Source organism: Narcine bancroftii, chromosome 2 (genome assembly GCF_036971445.1).
Source record: "Narcine bancroftii isolate sNarBan1 chromosome 2, sNarBan1.hap1, whole genome shotgun sequence".
Classification (NCBI taxonomy): domain Eukaryota; kingdom Metazoa; phylum Chordata; class Chondrichthyes; order Torpediniformes; family Narcinidae; genus Narcine; species Narcine bancroftii.
Window position 1 is genome coordinate 242,736,440 of NC_091470.1, and position 22,136 is coordinate 242,758,575.

The 22,136-nt window shown below is 40.1% G+C and overlaps 1 protein-coding gene across 1 annotated transcript in view; it reads right to left on the reverse strand.

Annotated features, from left to right (window-relative positions):
• sdha (succinate dehydrogenase complex, subunit A, flavoprotein (Fp)) overlaps positions 1-22,136 on the reverse strand; it is a 55,677-nt gene that overhangs the window by 21,649 nt on the left and 11,892 nt on the right. Inside the window, exons 2-8 of the mRNA XM_069920637.1 lie at positions 19,876-19,965; positions 18,210-18,371; positions 13,820-13,963; positions 10,313-10,477; positions 9,275-9,423; positions 5,914-6,038; positions 1,709-1,877 (exon numbers count right to left, since the gene is read on the reverse strand). Coding sequence (XP_069776738.1) covers positions 1,709-1,877; positions 5,914-6,038; positions 9,275-9,423; positions 10,313-10,477; positions 13,820-13,963; positions 18,210-18,371; positions 19,876-19,965 — 1,004 coding nt within the window. The remainder of the gene's footprint in view (positions 1-1,708; positions 1,878-5,913; positions 6,039-9,274; positions 9,424-10,312; positions 10,478-13,819; positions 13,964-18,209; positions 18,372-19,875; positions 19,966-22,136) is intronic.

Sequence of the window (22,136 nt, forward strand, 5' to 3'; positions counted from 1 at the left end):
AGTCCTCATTTGAAGTATTGTGTACAGCAGTGGTTCTCAACCCTTTTTCTTTCCACTCACATACTATTTTAAGTAATCCCTATGCCATGGGTGCTCTGTGACTAGTAAGGGATTGCATAAGGTGGTATGTGAGTGGGAAGGGAAGGTTGAGAATCACAACTCTAGGCCAAATTGTTACTGAAATATTTTGCTTGTGAAAAATTGTCATTGGCCCATTTACTTTGGAGTTATGAAACTGTACACATGAGTCAATTAGATATGATTAAAACAGTGGTTTTCAAACTTTTTCTTTCCACCCACATACCACCTTAAGCAATTCCTTACTAATCACAGAGCATCTATGGGATAGGGAATACTTAAAGTGGTATGTGAGTGGAAAGAAAAAGGTTGAGAACCGCTGGGATAGATAGATTAATTTTCCCCATGACGTTAGAGTCAAGACTTGGAGGGGACAAGTTTTAAGTTTAAGAGGGGAAACATTTAAAGGAGATCTGAGAGGTATTTTTTGACATAAAGAGGACAAAGATGCCAAATGAGGAAGTCAAGGCAGATTCTGCTTCGATGCTTCATTTAATTAAAAAAAATATTTCATTTACAACATGATTGAAGTGGAACCATTGAAATCTGTGCCGTCCTATTATATCTAATTAACTTACAACCCCCTAAGGTTTTGGAGAGTGGGAGGAAACCCATGCACCTGGATAAAACCCACCAAAGTCACTGGGAGAACATACAAATTCCTTCCAGTCAGCACTGCATTAACCACTACACTGACTGTATAGTCCCAAGTTGTCAGTGATGTTTTACTACAACGGAACCAGAAGTCCATGCCCCAAAATGGACCCCAAAACCAACAGTAGGATCAATTACAGATGAATCCTATATGCAGGTCTGAGTGTGGGTTAAAAAGAAACTATTACAGTAGAAGAAAGCAGACAGCAATAAGACCACTACCAGAAAGACCAGATTTGATCCCATTCCTGAGCTGAAAGGTACCAATCCTGACTAACAAGTCTTTCCAGTTGCTGAGTGTTTCATGTTTTTTGCTTTTATTTCATATTTCCAGCAGCTTCAGTTTTGTTTTGCTTTTAACTAAATTAAGCTATTGCAGACTTGGGCGAAATGGAAGAGAACAGAATTCTCAACAAAAGTGCTATTTTGTGACCCCATTCTACCCTGATGGCTCTCCCCCCCCCCACCCAACTCCACTCTAAATACAGCCTAGATCAAAGTTAAATCTTCTAATTGCTGTTGGGAATATTGTTCTTTTTCAAATGTTTAAAATTCTCAATGATCCATGGACCCTCGCAACAGCTTGTGGCACAGAATTCCAGCTAACCTCTGCCCTCTTGAGGATGATCAAAAATCAGCTGTTTAAAAGTGTTCATCCCCAACCCAACCCTTATAAACCAAGATAAATAGCGATGGAGTAATACAATACCTCACAACATTTAATGCACTACGGTTGACAATATTCCAGAATTCAAAACAACTTGGTGGGCAAGCAAGATATTAACCACAAGGAAGTAGAAGAAATGCTAGAGTTATTGCCTGGCTGTTTTTGAAAACTTCCATGCATCAAAATGCCAGAGGCGCTTGTTGGTTCTTTGGTGTAAATTGCCTAATTCAAAGGGAAATAGAGTGAGAGACATTACGTCTCATTCTCATAAAAATGTAGGATACTCAAGGCTAAAGATCAAAATCTTACCGTCCTTCACGAATCTCAATTGTCATGGATCGTGAAACGACATCTCTTGAAGCAAGATCCTTTGCAACAGGAGCATAACGCTCCATAAATCTCTCTCCCTCCCCGTTGATGAGAATTCCTCCTTCACCACGACATCCTTCAGTAATGAGACAACCAGCACCATAGATTCCTGGTTAGGACAAAGGGAGGACGGAAACATTTTTTTTAGATATTTCCAAATCTGAACAAGATCATCTCATAATGAATAACAGAAACAACAGAAATATAGACTGATTTTTTTTCTAATAAACACTCAAACTCATTTCCTATGTGCTTTTAACCAATACCCTTGGCTCAATGGTGGCACCCTTCCTGAGCTAAAAGATCATGGGTTTTGTTCCAATGACATGCCAATTCATGTCTGAAGATGTACTAGATTTCAAGAAACCTTAAATCCACATGTAATCTGAGACAAAGAAACGCTATTGTAAAGTAGAGGTTTTCCTTGGAAATTATACCCTTGCAACATACGAATTTCCTTGTCAGTCCCCTGCAGACATTTTGGCTCCAATCTCCTCCCACCCAAAGATATGAATCCCCTTGTTCTCACTTCCCACCAATTTGCCTCTGTATTCAACAGATCATTCTCTGTGACTCTCACATACCATTCCTTCTCCCCCCGCCTTGCAGCTATTTCCACTTTGATTCCGTTGGGACTGGATCTGGCAGTGTAGTCAGTAATAGATCAGCAACATGAGCAAGAGCAGGCTGACCACACCAGCGAGGTGCACCAGTGCTCAGTGTGATGCCAACCCAGATAGACTGTGGCCTTTCTGAAAGAAGTCCAGAATCCAGTAAGAGGGAGGGGTGTTGAGGCCCAATGAAGTAGAAAAACAAGGCTATTACATCATCAATGGAACAGTTTCTTCTGTAGGCAAATTGAAATAGGCCCAGTCTTCTCCAGGAAGTATGCTTTGATATGTTCCATCACCAGACTCCTGAAGCATTTCATAATGGTGGAGATCAGTGCCGCAGGATGGTAGTCACTGAGGCTTATTACTGTCACCCTTTTTGACTGGGATAATGGGCCGTCTTGAAACTTTGTGGGGATGATGCTGCAGTGATGTGTTGAAGATAACTGTAAGCACCTCCATCAGTTGGTCTACACAGTCCCTCAGTAACCGACCAGGTATGTTCTGATCCTGCTGCCTTGCATGGGTTCACCTTGTAAGGGGTTCTTCACATCTTTGCCATGGCAATCCAGGGGCATTAGGAGGAGAAAGAGCTTTCTTTGCCATTAGCATGCTCTCCTCGTCAAGCTGTGCGTAGGTGTTCACTCTGTCCAGAAGGGAGGCGTCATTGTCTTTGACTTGCAAGGTTATCTTGTGGTCTGTTATGCTCTTGATCCCTTGCCAAATTCGCTTTGTGTTGCTGGTGTCACACAGCTGACTATGGATCTTCTGTGCAGACCCATGCTTTGACTAAATGATTAGCTATTTCCTCTGATTAGAACCATAGAACATTACAGCACAGAAACAGGCCTTCTAGGTTGTGCCAATCTATTTTTCTGGCTAGTCCCACTGACCTGCACCCAGTCCATAGCCCTCTCATCCATTAACCTGTCCAAATTCTTCTTAAATGTTAAAATTGAGCCCACATTCACCACTTCAGCTGGCAGCTTATTCCACACTACATGTGAATAAGTTCCTCCTAAACTTTTCCCCTTTCATCCTTAACTCATGTCCTCCAGTTTGTATCTCACCTTCCCTCAGTGGAAAAAACCTACTTATATTTATTCAGTCTATCCCACTCAATTTAAAATAACTTCATCAAATCTCCTCTCATTCTTCTACTCTTTAAGGAATAAAATCCTAAACTGTTTAACCTTTCTCTGAAACTTGCTTTCCTCGACTCTGTGCCAGTTTCCTGAGTGAACACTGATGAAAAAACCTATTTAAGATCTCCCCCATCTCTTTTGGCTCCATACATAGCTAACTACTGTGATCTTCGAAGGGACCAATTTTGTCCCTTACTATCCTTTTGCTCTTAATGTACCTGTAGAAACACTTTGGATTTTTCTTCACATTATCTGCCAAAGCAACCTCATGTCTTCTTTTAGCCTCCTGATTTCTTTCTTGAGGTTTTTCTTGCATTTTTATTCTCCAGGAACCTCATTTGCTGTGTTGACTATACTGATATACACCTCTCTCTTCTTCCGAACTAGATCCACAATATCTTTCGAAAACCAAGGTTCCCTATGCCTGTTAACTTTGCTTTTAATCTTGACAGGAGCATACAAACCCTATACTCTCAAAATTTCACCTTTGAAGGTCTTCCACTTACCTCCCACAACCTGCCAGAAAAGAATATCCTAATCCACACTTTCTAGATCCTTTCGCATTTCTTCAAAGTTGTTCTTTCTCCAATTTAGAATCTCAACCTGAGGCTCAGACCTATCCTTCTCCATAATTACTCGAAATTAATGGCATTATGATAACTGGACCCAAAATGTTCCAGTTGGTATCTCTATATATTGATTTAGAAAACTTGCCTGAACACATTTGACAAACTCCAAGCCATCCAGCCCTTTTACAGTGTGGGAGTCCCAGCCAATACTGGGAAAGTTAAAATCTCCTCTCATCACAACCTTATGTTTCCTGCAGCTGCCTGCTCTCTCTACAGATTTGCTCCTCCAATTCCCATTAACTATTGGGTGGTCTATAATACAACCCCAGGAGGATGATCATTCTTTTCCCATTCCTCAACTCCACCCATAAGGCATCAGCAGAGAAACCCTCTGGTCTGTCCTGCCTGAGCACAACTGTAATATTCCCCTGATGAGTAATGTCACTCCTCCCCTTTCATCCCCCCGTTCTATCACGTTTGAAGCAATGGAAGCCCGGAACATTACTCTGCCAATCCTGCCCCTTCTGCAACCAAGTGCCAATCCACAGTCTAGGCTTATCTGCCTTTCCTACAATATTCCTTTCATTGAAATAGATGCACCTGAGAACATTACTGCTATGTATAACCCATTGACTTCTAATTTTCATATCATCTTTTCCCTCCTCTATCTGCTCTGGCACTCTGGATTTCATCCCCCTGCAAATCTAGTTTACAAACCGCTGGAACAGCTCTAGCAAAGGTTCCTACAAGGATATTAGTCCCCCTCCAGTTCAGATGCAAACCATCTCATTGGAACAGGGCCCACCTTCACTGGAAGAGAGCCCAATGATCCAGAAACCTGAAGCCCTCCCTACTGTACCATGTCCTATTTCTAACCTCACAAGTACGTGGCAGGGTAGCAATCCTGAGATCACAACCCTGGAGGTGCTGTCCTTCAACCTAATGCCTAACTCCCTGAATTCTCCTTGCAGGACCTCTTCACCCTCCTACCCAAATCATTGGTCCCTACATGGACCACAATATCTGGCTGCTCACCCTTCCTCCTGAAAATGCTGGGAACTTAATCTGAGGTATTTTGGACCCTGGCACCAGGGAGGCAACATACCATCCAGGATTCTTGATCCCTTCCACAGAACCTCTTATCTATTCCCCTAACTATGGAATCCCCTATCACTTCTCCCTTCTTAGCCACAGGACTAAACTCCATGCCAGAGCTGTGGCTTGCCCCTGGTAGTATCCATTATTATTCATTGTAACATCTAAACCAAGTGGCATAATGTTGTCCATCTTCAGTCTTCTTGCCTTTTTGAACAAAGCAGTCATACTTGCTATGCTCCAAATGTGCTATGGAGTAATAGATATCTGATAAACCATGCCTTTTGTTATCCAAGTACTAAATCAGGACTTTCTTTCCTGAGCCTTTTTAGATCTCCATTTCGGTCATAATGTTTAAAAAACACTTCTTGACTAGGTTTTTGCTTGCATGTCCTTTGTTTTGTTTCTGGATTATGCTTAAGTCATTTTAGTATGTCAAAAGTGCCTTGCATATGCAAATAGTTGTTACAGTTTAAAAAGGTCCACCTTTAAGGCATTCAGAAAGTGGTGAGGTCTTTTTTCTTCTAAATTACATATTATTGTAGTAAATATAACACTCCAAAAATAGAACGTGGTTTGTAAGCATCTGCCCTGCTGATAAGAGTTCTTTATCACTGGGTTGAGAAAATAATTCTAGTTACATCTTTTCCACTGCTGTGAAGAAATTGTTGAGCTTTTTAAATATATTCTAACACACTCAGCACATGTAAGAGTAATCCATGTACCTGTGGGATGAAACTGGACAAACTCCAAGTCCTGGTTTGATAATCCAGCCCGTGTGACCATGGCACATCCATCTCCAGTGCTTGTATGTGCTGAAGTACAGCTAAAGTAAGTCCTTCCATATCCACTGCAAGGTAAAATATTTTTTCAAATGCATAACTTCCATGCAAGAGGTAATTAGTCATATCTACAAATACTCATTGTATCTTGATTCAAATGAAAATCTATAGATTTTGCTCTATTAAATTATTAATAGTAAACTAAATGCATGAAAGCCTTTATACAACAATCTCACCCTACAACTTTTCAGTAGAATGTATGAAATATAGAAGAGATATCAGTTTGGGGTAGGGCATCATTAGATCTTTCCTTCCCTCTTCTCCCACTGCCAGCTTTGTTAATTGGCTTTAATTTTTTTTTGACCAATAAATGGGAGAGAACATACAAGCCAACTTAAGTCGCACCTCATAGTATTTCACTTATTTGTCCAACTGTAAATTTAATGGAGTCTAGCACTCAAAAAGGTCTCAGCATTATTTGAGGGGCTGACTATGTGCAAAAGCATGTGTGAAGAAGGTGAGCAAGATTGAGTACACGTGGTTGAGAGAGGCAAACAAGTGCACGGTTGAGGGAGGAAGCACCTTAGTTCTGCAGATTACAACTTCTACTTTACTGCAAAGACGCACAAAAAAAGACCTAGCCTCAACAACACTCTATGTGAAAAGGGTTCTCCTTATCACAGTCTTAAATGGCTTACCCCTTATCTTTAGACTGTGATCCCTTGTTCTAGACTTTCTTAACATCAGGACCAAAGGGCCTGTTCCTGTGCTTGTACTGTTCAATGCCCTAGAAGAGACCTTGATGCACAGAGCATTGGAAAACTATAGGCCATCCTGAATGGACTGTCCATTTTATGAGAGCTATTTCTGCATGCAGTCACTACTCAAATACAACAGAAATTAATTTCAAATACCAAATGCTTATCAGGATGCATGGTCTAAAGCCACAACAAAAGGTTTGTCACTCCAGATTTAAAAATGAAAGAGAGAGGAATTACACATTAAGCACACATCTCCGTATATATCAATGATGCTGAGGTGAAGATGGCGAAGAGCTTTAAGTTCATAGAAGTATACATCACCAACAAATTGATATGGTCCAACCATGTCATTGCTACAACCAAGAAAGTGCATTAATGACTTGACTTTCTTAGAAGAATAAGGAAGTTTTGTATCTCCCATGGTCTTAACAATTTTTCAAAAATGTACCAAAGGAAAAAATCACATCTAGATACACTGGGTACAGGAACTGCTCTGCCCAGGACCACAAGAAATTGCAGAAAGTTGAGAATTCATCTTTGACCTTCCCATAAACAATCTTCCCTTCTATCTACTCCATCTATATCTTCTACTGACTGAGTTTAGCTGCCAATACATTGAAGAATCCATCCCACCCTAGTCATACTCTCTTCTGTCGGGCAGAAGATGCACGAGCTTGAAAACACAAACCTCTCGACTAAAGGACAGTTTGTCTCCTACTGTAATCAGACACTTAAGTGGACCTCCCATTGGTAAAAGATGATGCCCTTGCATTGTTTTAACTGTACTTTTCTCCAAGGGCGGCACATTTGGTGTAGCAGTTAGCACAACGCCTTTACAGCGTCAGCGATCGGGACCGGACCTAGGTTCAAATCCTGTGCTGTCCGTAAGGAGTTTCTAAGTTCTCTGTGTAGGTTTTCTTTGGGGGCTCCAGTTTCCTCTCACCCTTAAAAAAAAATGTAATGGGGTGTAAAATGGGCGACATGGTCTTATAGGGCAGAATTGACCTGGCACAGTGATGTCTAATTTTGACAAAGATAATTTAAATATCAGGCATTTTATTTTTGTTACAGTATACCTTGTACTCTTTGACTTTATGTAACACTATATCCTGCATTTTTGTTTTCTCATTGGACTACTTGTTTATTAAGTACCAGTTTAACTGCCTGGATCACAGATAAAAAAAAAATTCACTATCTCAATAAACATGACAGTAAGTTCAAAAAACAGTCACAATTTGATGATAATTTCTGGATTCAATATGGTTTGGATTTTTTTCTTAAAGGAAACATCTGCTCATCTCAGGCCATTCACAAAAGGTTTGTTAACAGAGATGGTATATGATCCTCTGTTGCTTTATTACAAGATGATTTCCCAGTATTAATAACTTGCCCTGATTATTTTGTGCATGTCTGACTTACTGAATTCTCTCTAATTGGTTACACCCAACCAAAATATTACTCTTGCAAAATGCAAGGAAATGATACAGACTTTGCTCTAAGAAATCCTCCAAGACTTGAAATCAGTCTAAATTAACGTCAGCTTGTTTACAATAGTTAGTTGTGAAAAAAAAATCCTTGAAAAGTAAATGTTTTTATATAACATCTCCTCTTCACCAAATAACAAAATGCCTCTTGGTCAAATAACAAGTGATACACAGTCATGGAATGAATGAGAGTCTAATGGCCAAACCAAAGAGCTGCAAAAATTAACATCATAATCTGTTGTGGTACCGTGAATAAAGAAAAGTAGGGAAACTGTCATTAATGAATTCATTTAATCTAATTAATTACCATATATTTCAGAGTACAAGTCTTGAAACACTCAAGAAGTACCCAGAAATCAGGGGTCGACTTATATGCCATATATTAAAAAATGAGTCCTTAAATTCAACTAAAAAACACATTTGACTAAGATGTCCAAAAGCACCTCCCCACCGCCGGTGTCACCACGTCCCTACCACCAGGGACTGCCATAACCCATACAGATATTTTACAATTGTAGAGCCCAAATCCCCACTCCTGCCTGGGTGGCAGGCACATAGCCGTGGTTCCTGCACGAAGCACACTTGGGCAGTGATGCAACTTTGATGCAGACAGCACTGCACCCATTGTTGAGAATGGAGTCGCCATCACCAGCTCCGGCTGCAGCTGATGCTGAAGATTTGGACCCAGCACTGTTTGGCAGATCCTCGGCCAGAAGCAAAGGTTTTATTTTTAACCTTTTTTTTTTACTTGCTTGCTTAATTTACAGATTTGTTACTTGGTGATTGGGGTGTTGTAACAAAGTATGGGTTGTTGTTGGGAGGCCTGGACACCTGCCTCCAGCACATTCCTTGCAGAAAATTGTTTGGGGGGGGGGAGGGTGGTTGATTTATACAGTCGATACATGATAAAACCATGAAAATGAGGCTGAAATTGGGGACCCAACTTATCTGAAAGTTGACATACGTCAAAATATACGGTATATTTTTCTTCCAAAATACTGTAATTAAAGATATTTATATTTTAAAAATTACATATAAAGAAAAGAAAAAAGTTCTTACCCTGTAGCAAGCACTGTGTTATTAGCTCTAAATCGGTGAATAGATCCATCTTCCAAACACAATGCAATAACGCCTCGGCACTCTCCATTCTCCATCAAAAGATCCAAGGCAAAATATTCAACAAAATAACTAGTGTCATAGTGCAATGACTATGGAGGTAAATGACAAAAAAAAATCCAATTATCTGTTGGCAAAAACATTATACAAGTGCATTCACTGTGCAAGGTAAATGGTTGATGATGTATTATCATCCAAGAACAGCAATCTTTCCCAGAAAAATGGACCAATTTGCCAGACTAACAGAGCCTATATGTCTCAAACATAGCAAAATGATTTCACGGCTGCATCCTTTAATTTGGTTCACTTTTCTTTTATTAGATACAGAATTTCAAAACAGCTTCCTTTAAAATCAAATGATGGCATTCTTAATTTCACATACTATAAGTAGATATAGTGTACAGTTAGCATTCATTGGATTTAAACACAAAGCTCTGCAGCAATGCCCCAAAAAATTATTATCACTGTGTTCTCTGACTTCACAACTTACCAATTTTAAAATTCTCACTTGGTTTTCTGCATTTCCATGGGTTCACCTACTCCAGATTTTAATCTCCTTTGGCCCAAACCCTCCCAGGATCTCAATGCTGCTATTCTATGAATACCTTTCTTTAATTAATCCACCATGGGCAAGTACGCCTTCAGCTGTAAAAGCTCAGTGCTCTGGAATTCCTTTCCTACATCATCATGTTTTTCTAGGTTTCTTCTTTTAAAGAGGTTTCTTAAAAATCAAGATATTTAGCAAGTTTTTAGTCCTTCCTAATGAGTACAATTCCTGTGAAAAGTGCCTTGAGACTTGAAGTTACAATAACATCATTGCATAAATATGTGGCTTTGAATGAGGCATGAATACAGTTCCATGTAACAAACAAAATTTCATCTCAATATGTCAATGATTGACAATATCTTAAATTTAAGCTACCCTCAATAAACAGTGACTGGCATCTTGAATGCTCACATTTTGTTCTCATGTGGCCTTACCCTGCCATATAATGTATGCAGCAAAGAGTGTCCTGTCCGGTCTGCAACACAACAACAGCGATGAGCCTGTCCCCCTTTTCCATACTGCAGGCTCTGTCCACCAAATGCACGCTGGTAAATTTTGCCTTCCTTCGTTCGACTAAAAGGCATTCCATAGTTTTCAAGCTGGTGCCAAGACAAAGGGAAACCCAAATTAAAATCTTTATCAAGTTAATGATATTAAAAAGTCCCTGAAATCCAATGGTTTAAGAGTTCTAACAGAAGCTCCTACAGAGGTAGTGGTGTGCCAAAATTTATTTGCTTCAGCAAAAGGTCCAAGGCATTGGAAAATTACAAAAATATCATTACTATTCAAAACTTTAAAGAGGAGGGTGAAAGCCAAAAATGACAAAAATTGTTGGGAAAATACTGAAATCCATTATTAATGTGGTGACAAAAGAGCAGAAATGAAACCAATAAGTAGGCACTGTCAAAATTTTTATATAAAAGAAATGGAGTTCTTTGTGAATATAATAAATTGGGTGGATAATGAGGAGCCAATGGTTGTAACACATTTAATAAAAGGGTTGTGGCATTAATGGCAACATAACACAGATCAAGGATTGGTTAACCTACAAAAAACAAAGAAAGGGATCATTTATAGGTTGGCAATCCTTAACTAATGGGATGCTATGGTATTTTAACTAATTACAGTATTGTGTATGTGAATCACTTCGACAAAGGGATCAGAGGTCTTGTATCAATAGTGGTTTTACATACAAAGTCAGATGGGAAAGAAAGTTATGAGGAGACATCTTTTGTAAAGGGATATTGACTTGTAAAGTTTAAAGAAAATATTTGGCAAATGGGGGGGAAAATTGTTGTACACTTTGGTCAGAAAGACAGAATAATAGAATATTGTGTAAATGGAGAGAAATTTTAAAACAACAACAACCTTGCACTCAATGTCACCAAAACCAAGGAGTTGATTGTTGACTTCAGGAAGGCAAAATCCAGAGGTGTCCAGCGATCATTGGGGGATCAAAGGCGGAGAGGGTGAGCAAATTTAAGTTCTCGGGATTCACCATCTCAGAAGATCTTTCATGGACCCAACACACTAATGGCATCGTGAAGAAAGCATGTCAGCACATCTACTTCCTCAGAAGATTGTGGAGGTTTAGTATGGCATCGGAAACCCGGCAAATTTCTACAGATGTGTGGTGGAAAGTATGCTGAATGGCTGCATCATGGTCTGGTATGGGGACACCAATACCTGAGTATAAAGGCTTACTAATGGTAGTGGACACAGCCCAAGACATCACAGGTAAAACCCTCGCCACTATCAAGAATATCTACACGGAACGCTGCCGTCAGAGAACAGCTGCAATCATTAAGGATCCACACCATCCAACACCTACTCTGTTCTCGCTGCCACCATCAGGAAAGAGGTATAGGTGCCACAAGACTCGCACCACCAAGTTCAGGAACAGCTGCTACCCTCCACCATCAGACTCCTCAACAATAAACTCAATTAGGAACTCATTTAAGAATTTACTTTTGCACTTTATTGATTTGTTTATCCTCTCTGTATTGCACAGTTTGGTTACATTTCTTTATTTGTTTACATGTATACATGGTGTGCTTTTTAAAAAAATCCCACTACCAACAAGTGGTATTTCTGCTGCTCCCGCAGGTAAAAGAATCTCAGGGTTTTATGTGATGCCATATATGTACTCTGACAATAAATCTGAATCTGAAATCTGAAGTGCTAGCGTCCAGAGATGACTTGGGTTCTGAGTGCCTTGTTCATGAACAAAGAAAAAAAATCAGGAAGACAAATGGAATGTATGTCTTTATTGCAAGATCAAAAAAAAAGGTTTGCTACAACTGTGCAGAGTTGGGTGAAACAATATGAGAGGACAGATTTGGATTAAATAAGGATATAAATGCCTTATTGCATAGAAAACTCACTACATCAATTACTAGGGTAATGATTTACCTTACAAAGAAAGTTGAGCAAACTGGAACCATATACGCTAGGGTTTAGCAAAATAAAATCTGATTCTATCGACATGAGTTGAAAAACAAATGTATATACCTGTACTTGTGTAATAGTCGACCCCCCCCTACTTTTTGACCAACAGAAAAAAAAATCAAACATTGTCCATACAACCCATGTAAAAGTTGACCACCCTATTTTGACCCCAACTGCCCACCCACTTGAGCTCCCAATGCTCCGACCATGAACCATCACCTCAGTCACCCACCAATCCGAGCTCCCGACACCCTAGTCACAGATCATCACCCTGGCTGCCCCCCATCTCAGCTCATGACACTCTTATTGGGGATCCTTGCCCAGGCGTCTGCCCATCTGAGCTCCCAATGCCCCAACCACCCCAACTGTGAATCCTTGTCCCAGCCACCCTCCCATCTGAGCTCCCAACACTCCGGCTGTTGATCCTCACCCTAGTCACCTGGCCATACAAACTTCAGAAGCCCTGACCACGTATCCTCACCTCCCAGCTGCCCACCATCCGAGCTCCCAATGCCTTGACTACAGACCTTCACGCCGGCCACCTGCCCATCCAAGCTCCTGATTCCCCGGCCATAGACTCTCTCCCGCCTGCCCATCCGAGCTCCCAATGTCCCGAACAACGCAGGTTCCTACCATGGTCAAAAGTATGACCAGTGTAAAATTGTACCCCCCTCAAAAATTTGATCCAAGATGTTGGTACAAAATTTTGACTATAAACACGAGTATATACGGTAGAGGTAACAAAAATGATTTCCCTCTGGAACCAGGGGACAGAATCTCAGGGTAAGCAGATCTAAGAACAAGCTTAGGAGGAACTTCTCTTACGTGGTTGTGAATCTTCAGACCTTTGATGCTGAATCATTAGGTACACAGAGATCAATAGTTTCAAGTTTCTAGTGGAATCAGGATTAAGGAATCAAGCAGGAAGGTGGAGTGAAAGCCAAATATGGGTTAGCCATGATCTTATTAAATGGCAGAGTAGACTGGAGTTTTTTTGATATATTTCTATCTCCAAAGAAAGGATTTAGAATCCATGGGCCCTAATTTTCAAATGCAAAATCTCCAAGTCAATCTATTTAGTTAATCAATTTAAACACTTCAACAATCCCTTGAATGCTCTCTACTCCCAGTGTGGTTTCCCTTATGATAAATGTGGGCATAAGCATTTATATTGGCAGGTTGGAAATGGAGAAAATTGAGATTAAAAAAATGACAGCTGTGTTGAGATTCATATATATCATTCCACTGCCATGTAAAATCCTATAGCTCATATCCTTTCAAATCAAATTTGACAACCAAATAATAGTGGGATACAGCATTCCATATCCTGAGGAGAATATGTGCATTTCATCAGTGTAGAGCACAACTTAGGGGTACCAGTGGCAGCACTCTAAGCTGCTACATCATTAAATGCATTGGCTTTATATACATTTCCCATATCAGAGAATATAGAAGCATACTACAAATATAAAAATCTGTTCTTCCCTGCTTACCTCAATCACAGCAGCTGGTGCCTGTTCAGTCATGTAGTGAATTGCATCCTGATCTCCTAACCAATCAGATCCTTTCACAGTGTCATAAAAGTGCCACCTCCAGTTATCACTCTCCATGTTACTCAGAGCTGCATTTATTCCACCCTGCAAAAAGAATCATGTTTCCTTCAATTCTTATTATAAAGGCAGAACAGGCCTCTTACCCCAATTCATATGTGCCAATCCGTAATGCTGGAGAAACTCAGCAGGTCAAACAGCACCCTTTCTTTAGCAAAGGTAAAAATACATAACTGACGTTTCAGGCTGGAGCTCTTTATCAAGGTATGGAAAAATGTCAGCAGGCATCTGAATAGAAGTGTGTGTGGGGGGGGGGGGGGGGGAAGAAAAGAGATGTGGTGACAAAGGCACGTGGTAATAGGTGAAGGGAGGGAGGGGACAGCAGCAAGCAAGGCGAGGAGGAATGGCTAGGTGAATGGAAAGGGAACAGGAGACATGAGATGGAAGGAGGGAGGGAAAGGGGGTGAAAGAAGAGCAGGTTAGCAGAAACCGGAAAAGTCTATGTTAATGCCATCTGGCTAGAGTGCCCAGATAGAAAAATCAGGTGTTTTTCCTCCAATTTACAGGTGGTCTTTGTGGGATAGTACACAAGGCCATGTGCAGACATGAGTATAGGAGTGTGACACAGAACTGAAATGGTTGACTACTGGGAAGTCTCTAATATTGGTGTGGATGGAGTGAAGTTGCTCAGTGAAGCAATCTCCCAGTCTGCGCCCAGTCTCTTTGATGTAGAGAAAGACGCAAAGGAAGCACCGGTTGCCTTAGATCACACCCGCGGATACACAAGTGAAGCATTGCTTCACTTGAACAGTCTGTTTGGGATCCCTCAGCCAGCACCATCATGGGCATTAGTCTTCACTCCTTCAAGGACATCTGCAAGAGGTGGTATCTCAAGAATGCACTCTCTATCATCAAGGACCCTCACCACCCAGGCCATCATCAGGAAGGAGGAACAGAAGCCTGAAGACGAATATCAAGTAGTACAAAACAGCTTTCTGAATGGGCAATGAACAACAGACATTGCCTCACTTTTCTTTTTGAAATAATTTATTTTTTTAGCAAATGTAGTTTTTCAGCAACATTTGCACCTGTAATACTGCTGCAAAACAACAAATTTTGTGACATGCTCAGGACAATGAATCCTAATTCTGAATGTTTTCTGTACCTTTTCCAGCTTAATGGCATCCTTCATATCGTTGGGTGACCAGAACTACCACAATACTCCAATATGGGCTCACCAATGTCTTGCACAGCTGTAACAGGACATCATACCTCTTGTAATCAACATCCTGACTGATGGAGGCAAGCATGACAAATATCTTCACCAACCTCTCAATCTGTGCTGCTGCCTTCCAGTTCTATGTATCTGTAACTCTAAGTCTCCCTGATCCACAACACTCTCAAGGGCCTTTCCATTTACTGTGCAAGTCCTACCCGATCTTGATTTACCAAATTACAAAATACAACACTTCATACTTGTCCAAGTTAAATCCCTTTCTGAACTACCCTCAAGATCTAGGGATAGTTCCCTAGGTGGTATTAAGAAATTATGGAAACAAGACTTTCAACAACCATTTGCCGAAACTACATGGGATTCTGTTTTGAAATGTGTTCCCTCATCTTCTCTTTGTACCAGGCACTGATTAATTCAATTTAAGGTAGAGCATTGAGCACACTTTTCTAAGGTTCAGTTAGCTAAATTTTATCCTAATATTACCTCTAAATGTGAAAAAATGCATAAATGAGGAAGGCACATTGTATCATATGTTTTGGTTATGCGCCTCCCTCTTTAATTTTTGGCAAGGGGTATTTCATACTTTATTGTTAGTCCTTAATATTAATTTGAATCCTAGCCCTTTCATTGCTATATTTGGAGTGAGTGGGCCAATGGATTTAATACTGACTTTTTCACAATCCCATGTAATAACATTTGCTTCTCTCATTGTTAGAAGGGTCATTTTGCTGAGATGGAAAGATGCTGTCCTTTCCACTCATACTCAGTGGTTGTCAGATGTAATGGCATGCCTTTTTCTAGAGAAAAATAGGTGAACTACTACTGCAATGCATCTCAACTTACTTCCTCTTTGGGGACCTTCTCTCAATTACTTTTAAAATTTGTAGATTATTCATTTTTTTTAAAAATGACCCTATAGTTATTATTAGTAGTGCACTCCTTAACTTGGCCAGCAACTCTCATAGGGTGGGGTTTGAAATGCCACCTACAAGTTTGCCGATGACAACAGTTGTTGGCAGAATCACAAACGGCAGTGAGGAAGCGCGCAGGAGGGAGATAGATCAGCTCGTTGAATGGTGTAACGGCAACAACCTGGTGCTTAATGTCAGCAAAACCAAGGAGATGATTGTGGACTTCAGGAGGAAGTCAGAGTAACACAACCCAGTCCTCAATGAGGGCTCAGTAGTGGAGAGGGTGAAGAACTTCAAATTCCTGGGTGTCAACATCTTTTGAGGATCTGTCCTGGAGCCTCCACTTTGATGCAATCACAAAGAAAGCTCGCCAGCGGCTATACTTTGTGAGGTGTCTGAGGCGGTTTGGTGCATCATCAAAGACTCTTGTAAACTTCTACAGGTGTACCAAGGAGAGCATTCTGGCTGGTTGCATCAATGCCTGGTATGAAGGCACCAGCTCTCAGGACAAGAATAAACTCCAGAGGGTTGTTAACTCTGCCTGTGACATCACAGGCACCAGACTTCACTCCATTGAGGACATCTACAAGAAGCAGTGTCTTAGAAAAGCAGATTTGATCCTCAAAGACCCCACCACCCAGGCCATGCTCTCTTCACATTGCTACCATCAGGGTAAAGGTACAGGAGCCTAAAGATGAGCACTCAGCGGCACAAGAACAACTTCTTCCCCGCTGCCATCTGTCTCCTGAATAATCAATGAACCAAAGACACTGCCTTGCTTTTTGTCCACTATTATTATTTTTTTTTAATATAGTAATGTCGTAAGATGGTTATAATATGTATATTTACACATGACGCTGCTGCAAAATTTCATGACTTGTTCATGACAATAAATCCTGATTCTACGGTTTAAAAAAAATTTTTTACACTTAATAATATGCACTTTGTTTATTGTTACTTGATATTAACTTATTTCATTATTATTACTATATGTACCAATGTATTTTGCATATATTAAAACCAATAAAAAGATTGAAAAAGAAATCCCATTTGCCATTCCTTAACCCACATCCCAATTGATCTGGAGCACTTCATTTTATTGGGTACATGTCAGTTGCTGAGGAAATCAAGCTCTTCCCATGTTAAATACTAGCACAAGAATCATATTCATCCCAATGAAGAGCTTGATAAATCTCTTCTATTTTGTCCCACTAATGCCTTCTCATTTGAATCTCTACCAAGTGGAGACTGACCTCCCAGTCAGCAACTACATTATTAGCAGATGAAAGCATGCAATAGCATTGAAGCTACACAAAATATTAACATCTTTTCACGATTCAAGAAATATGAATTATTCATAAAGAATTCAATTCAGAACAATTTTACATTTCTTAAAATCAGATTGTTTCTTGATACTGATCCAGGCATTGTATATCTAGAATTACTACAAGGATGATGTTAGAAGTTAACACTAAAAAGAAGGTTAAAACAGAGGCATCCAGCAGTGCTTTTTGGAGTTATCAAACTTTGAAGAGCTGAGAGTAAAATCAAAATAAATTTTAAGAACAAACATATCAATGAAATATACTATTAGTAGCAATGCCTTATATCCAATTATTCACTAACCTTAAATAAGCAAAATTTTAAAAACTGAGAATAAGAATTAATTAAAATAAAGCAGAAGATAAACTGCAGTGAGGATAGGCAGTATAACTGTAGCACCATACAAGAGACTATTTAAGTGGTGACTATAGTAATCAAAATTTACTGGTGATAAGGGACAGTGTAGCATTTAACTCTGCAACTGTCACAGGAATCATGAGGTTTATGATGGCTGCTCAACTCCCAGCTAAGGACATTACTTCATGGTCTGGCAAAAAGGAGAATAGACATGATTCATAGACATTCAATGATCTTGGTGGGATTAAGAATGAGAAACTTCTAGGAGACTTTGAAAAGAGTAAATGGAAAGCAAAGAAACTCAAGAAAGAAAATTTCGAGATAGTTGTTTCAGCAAAGCAAAGATTAGAGCAAGATGAAATGGATCAAAGATCATATGTGGTTAAAAAAAATGTGGTAAATAGACTTAATTCCAAGGAAGACTAAAATTGTAAAGAAGGAGGGTAACAAGGAATACTGTGAATTAAACAAGTGAGGAAAACGTAGAAAAGACATTAGACTACTTCACCTGTGCAGCAACTGTGTGGGACCTGGTAGGAAACAGTTTCGTAACACAGGCAGTGTTGAAGCCAGCTTCAGATAAACCAAAAGCAGCTCGCAAACCAGCACCACCTGCTCCAACAACTACTGCATCAAACTCATGATCAACCACAGGATACTGAGTGGAAATCTGCATGAAAAACAACATAGGCAAAAGCATGGATGTAGATTTCAGGATTAAAGAAATACTGTCAATATTGCACAAATATTGCATTAGTATTCATTTATTTTTCATAGCACATATCTGGAAGGCTTTGCATCATTTTCAATGCAATGAGAATTATATTAATGAACATTACTATCCAGAATGCAAACCAGAAACTATATGTTTAAATATTGATGACCATTACCATAAGCCTGCAGTATCTTTGAGATACTACCTTCAAGCAAGAGGTTCAGAAGCATAAAAACCAGGTCTACCAGGCAGGGAAACAGTTTCTTCCCATAGGTGGAGAGAGCGTTTAACAACTTGGAAGCCTGTAAATGTTTAATTTGGATCGCTATGTATATATACACGTCATATGTGTGTAGGGTATACTGTGCATCTATGTATGTGCACAGTGGTCTGGAGTTACAATCAGATGACAATAAACTTGAACTTAAAATTCAAATTTAAAGAAGACTGACAATGAAAGTTGACTTAAAATCTTGTGGTTCAATAACATTTTTTAGGAAAGCAAAGCGTATTTCTTATTCTAGCCCTGTATTCTTAGCCCCTTGCTCTATTCGCTCTACACCTATGACTGTGTGGCTCGGTACAACAACGCCATCTATAAATTTACTGACTTTACCATGGTATTGGATTGTATAAAAAATTGGCAATGAGTCAGCATACAGGAAGAAGATTGAAAACTTGGCTGAATGGTGCACCACCAGCCTCACACTCAAGGAGTTGATTGTTGACTTCAGGAAGAAAAAAACCAGAGGAGTATGATCCAGTAATCACTGGGGGAAATCAGAGGTTGAAGGGTGAGCAAATTTATGTTCTTGGGGAGTCACCATCTTGGAGGATCTTCCTGAACCCAACATACTAATGGCATAGTGAAGAAAGCACGTCACTGTCTCTACTTCCTCAGGAGTTTGCAGAGGTTTGATATGACAAAGCTATGACAAATTTCAACAGATGTGTGGTGGAAGGTGTGCTGAATGGTTGCATCAAGGTTTGGTATGGAGCACCAATATCCCTGAGCATAAAACCCTGCAAAATGTAGTGGACACAGCCCAGGACATCACAAGAAAAACTTTCCACACCATTTAGAACACCAACAGGGAACGCTGCCATCGGAGATCCACCCACCCAGCTGCTACCATTAAGGAAGAGGTATAGGTGCCATAAAACTCGCACAAGCAGGTTCACGATCAGTTGTTAACCATCCACCATCAGACAACAAACTTAATCAGGTACTCAGTTAAGGATTCTTTCTTCTGCATTTTGATTTTTTTTCCCTCTCTGTATGGCACAGTTTGGTTACATTTCTTTATTTGTTTACATGTGGACATTGTGTAGTTTTTTTGCACCATTGAATTTTATTAATATGTGATATCATAGAATTAGACATACTTCCACAATTAATGCAACAATTCATAGATCAGATTAAATCTAATGGCAAGAATCTTAGTGGAAATTTACTTACTGCATTTGAAACTTTTGCTGCATTCTTGTTATGCTTTCCATAGATGGCAAAATGGAACCTGCGAGCTGCAGTTCGACTCAAGCCAGGGATCTATATTAAAAAAAACCAATGATAAATGACTGAAACTATGATATAAAAAATGTAAAGATAAATACTGTAACACAAACTTAAGTTCAGAAACAATAACACATCTGCACAGGTGTCACAAGTGGAGGCACATTTCAAATTCCCAGAAAAATAAAGCCATTAACCTAGCATTGAGTAGAAAGAATAAAGCACAAGTCTGCAGATATTGTGATGAAAGTAAAAAAACACAATACTCAGTAGAAACTCATCAAGTCACAATGTACTTTATATCACTAAGATAAAAACACATAACCAACATTTCAGACTTGGGCCCTTCATCACAGTCTGTGAAAAATGTAGGCAGACAAAATAGTGGAAGGGGAGGGACAGGAGCATAGTCCCACATGCAGGAGGTATAAGGGAGGGAGGGCACACCAGCAAACATCTTGCAGTGGCCAACCATTTCAATTCTTTGCCTCACTCCTGCACTGACATGTCGGCTGTCCATGGCCTCGCACTGTCAAACTAAGATCACCTGTAAATTGCAGGAGGAACACCTAATTTTCCATATGGGCATTCTCCAACCAGATGGCATTAATGTAGACTTCTCTGGTTTCGTGTAGCCTACTTCCCATTCTCCCTCTCTACCCCATCCCTGTCTTCTTTCCTCCAGCTCTCCACAACCTTCTCTCTGCATTCACAGAGCCACCCCCACTCCCCCATTTGCTGGTGTGTGCTCCCTCATTTATCCACCTCTTACCTCCTGTCTATTTGACTGTGCTCTGGCCTCTGTCCCTCCCGCCCACCATTTTGTCTGGGCGCCTGCCTACATTTTGCTCATATCTTGCAGGGCTCAAGCCTGGAACATTGGTTATGCATCTATATCTTTGCTACATAAAGAATACCGTTGACCTGCTGAATTTCTCCAGCATTGTGTTTTTAAATAAGAGTGGAAAGAACAGGACTTGTATTTTTTAATTGATGCAGCTTCTAATCTTAATCTTATGCCATACACAGCCAGATTTCTGCCATTAACATGCATCAAAAAGAACAGTGGCTGAAACAGAGTTTTTGCAGATTATTCCAAACATAAATGTAGTAAGTATTCAGGAATATTCATTAAATTTAATGCAATTATGTGCATTGTCAGTCATTTTGGTGAGTGTAGAAACATTGGACTTTATAGGGAAGGAAGCCATTCATCCAAATATGCCTGACCACATAGCACGAAAGTCAAGCTTGTCCTCATAATTCTACAAATCTGTCTTCTGCAAGTAATCATTTTGGAAAGCTTCTACAATATCTACTTTCATCTCATATTTCAGTAATCTTTCATTGTCCTTTGAAGTCCATCATCCTCATAGATTTCAAGACAGCCACCATTATCCCAGTACCAAAGAGGGTGACAGTAAAAGGCCTCAATGACTAATGCCCTGTGGCACTGATGTCCACCATTATGAAATGCCTCGAGCATCTGGTGATGGAATGAATCAAAGTCCACTTCTCAGAGACACTGGACCTATTTCAATTCGCCTACAGACAGAACAGTTTCAATGATGATGCAATAGCCTTGTCGCTTCACTCCATCCTCACCCACCGATAGAATGATGCCTCATATACCAGGCTGCTGTTCATTGACTTCAGCTTGGTGTTTAATATGATCATTCCTCAGAAGTTGGTGGAGAAGCTGTCCTCACCAGGACTCAACACCCCTCTCTGTAACTGGATTCTGGATTTGACAGAAAGACCACAGTCTGTCTGGGTTGGTAGCAGAACGCTGAGAACTGGCACACCTCTGGGTTCTGTGCTCAGCCCGCTCCTGTTCATGCAACTGCAATGCCAGATCCAGCTCCAAAAGAGTCATCGTTTGCAGATGAAACGACAGTAGTTGGCCTCATAAGCAACAACAATGAGTTGCACTATAGGGAAGAGGTTGAAAATCTCATGTTACGGTGCGAGAATAACAACCCGAGTCTGAAGGTGGATGAGACAAAGGAGGTTGAAAATCTCATGTTACGGTGCGAGAATAACAACCCGAGTCTGAAGGTGGATGAGACAAAGGAGAGGATTGTTGACCTCAGAAAGACTAGGAACAACCACCCTCCACTAAACATCAATAACTCTATAGCATCAGGAACCTTGGAGTCCATTTCAGTAGTGACCTATCCTGAACATACAATATCTCCTCAGGAGGG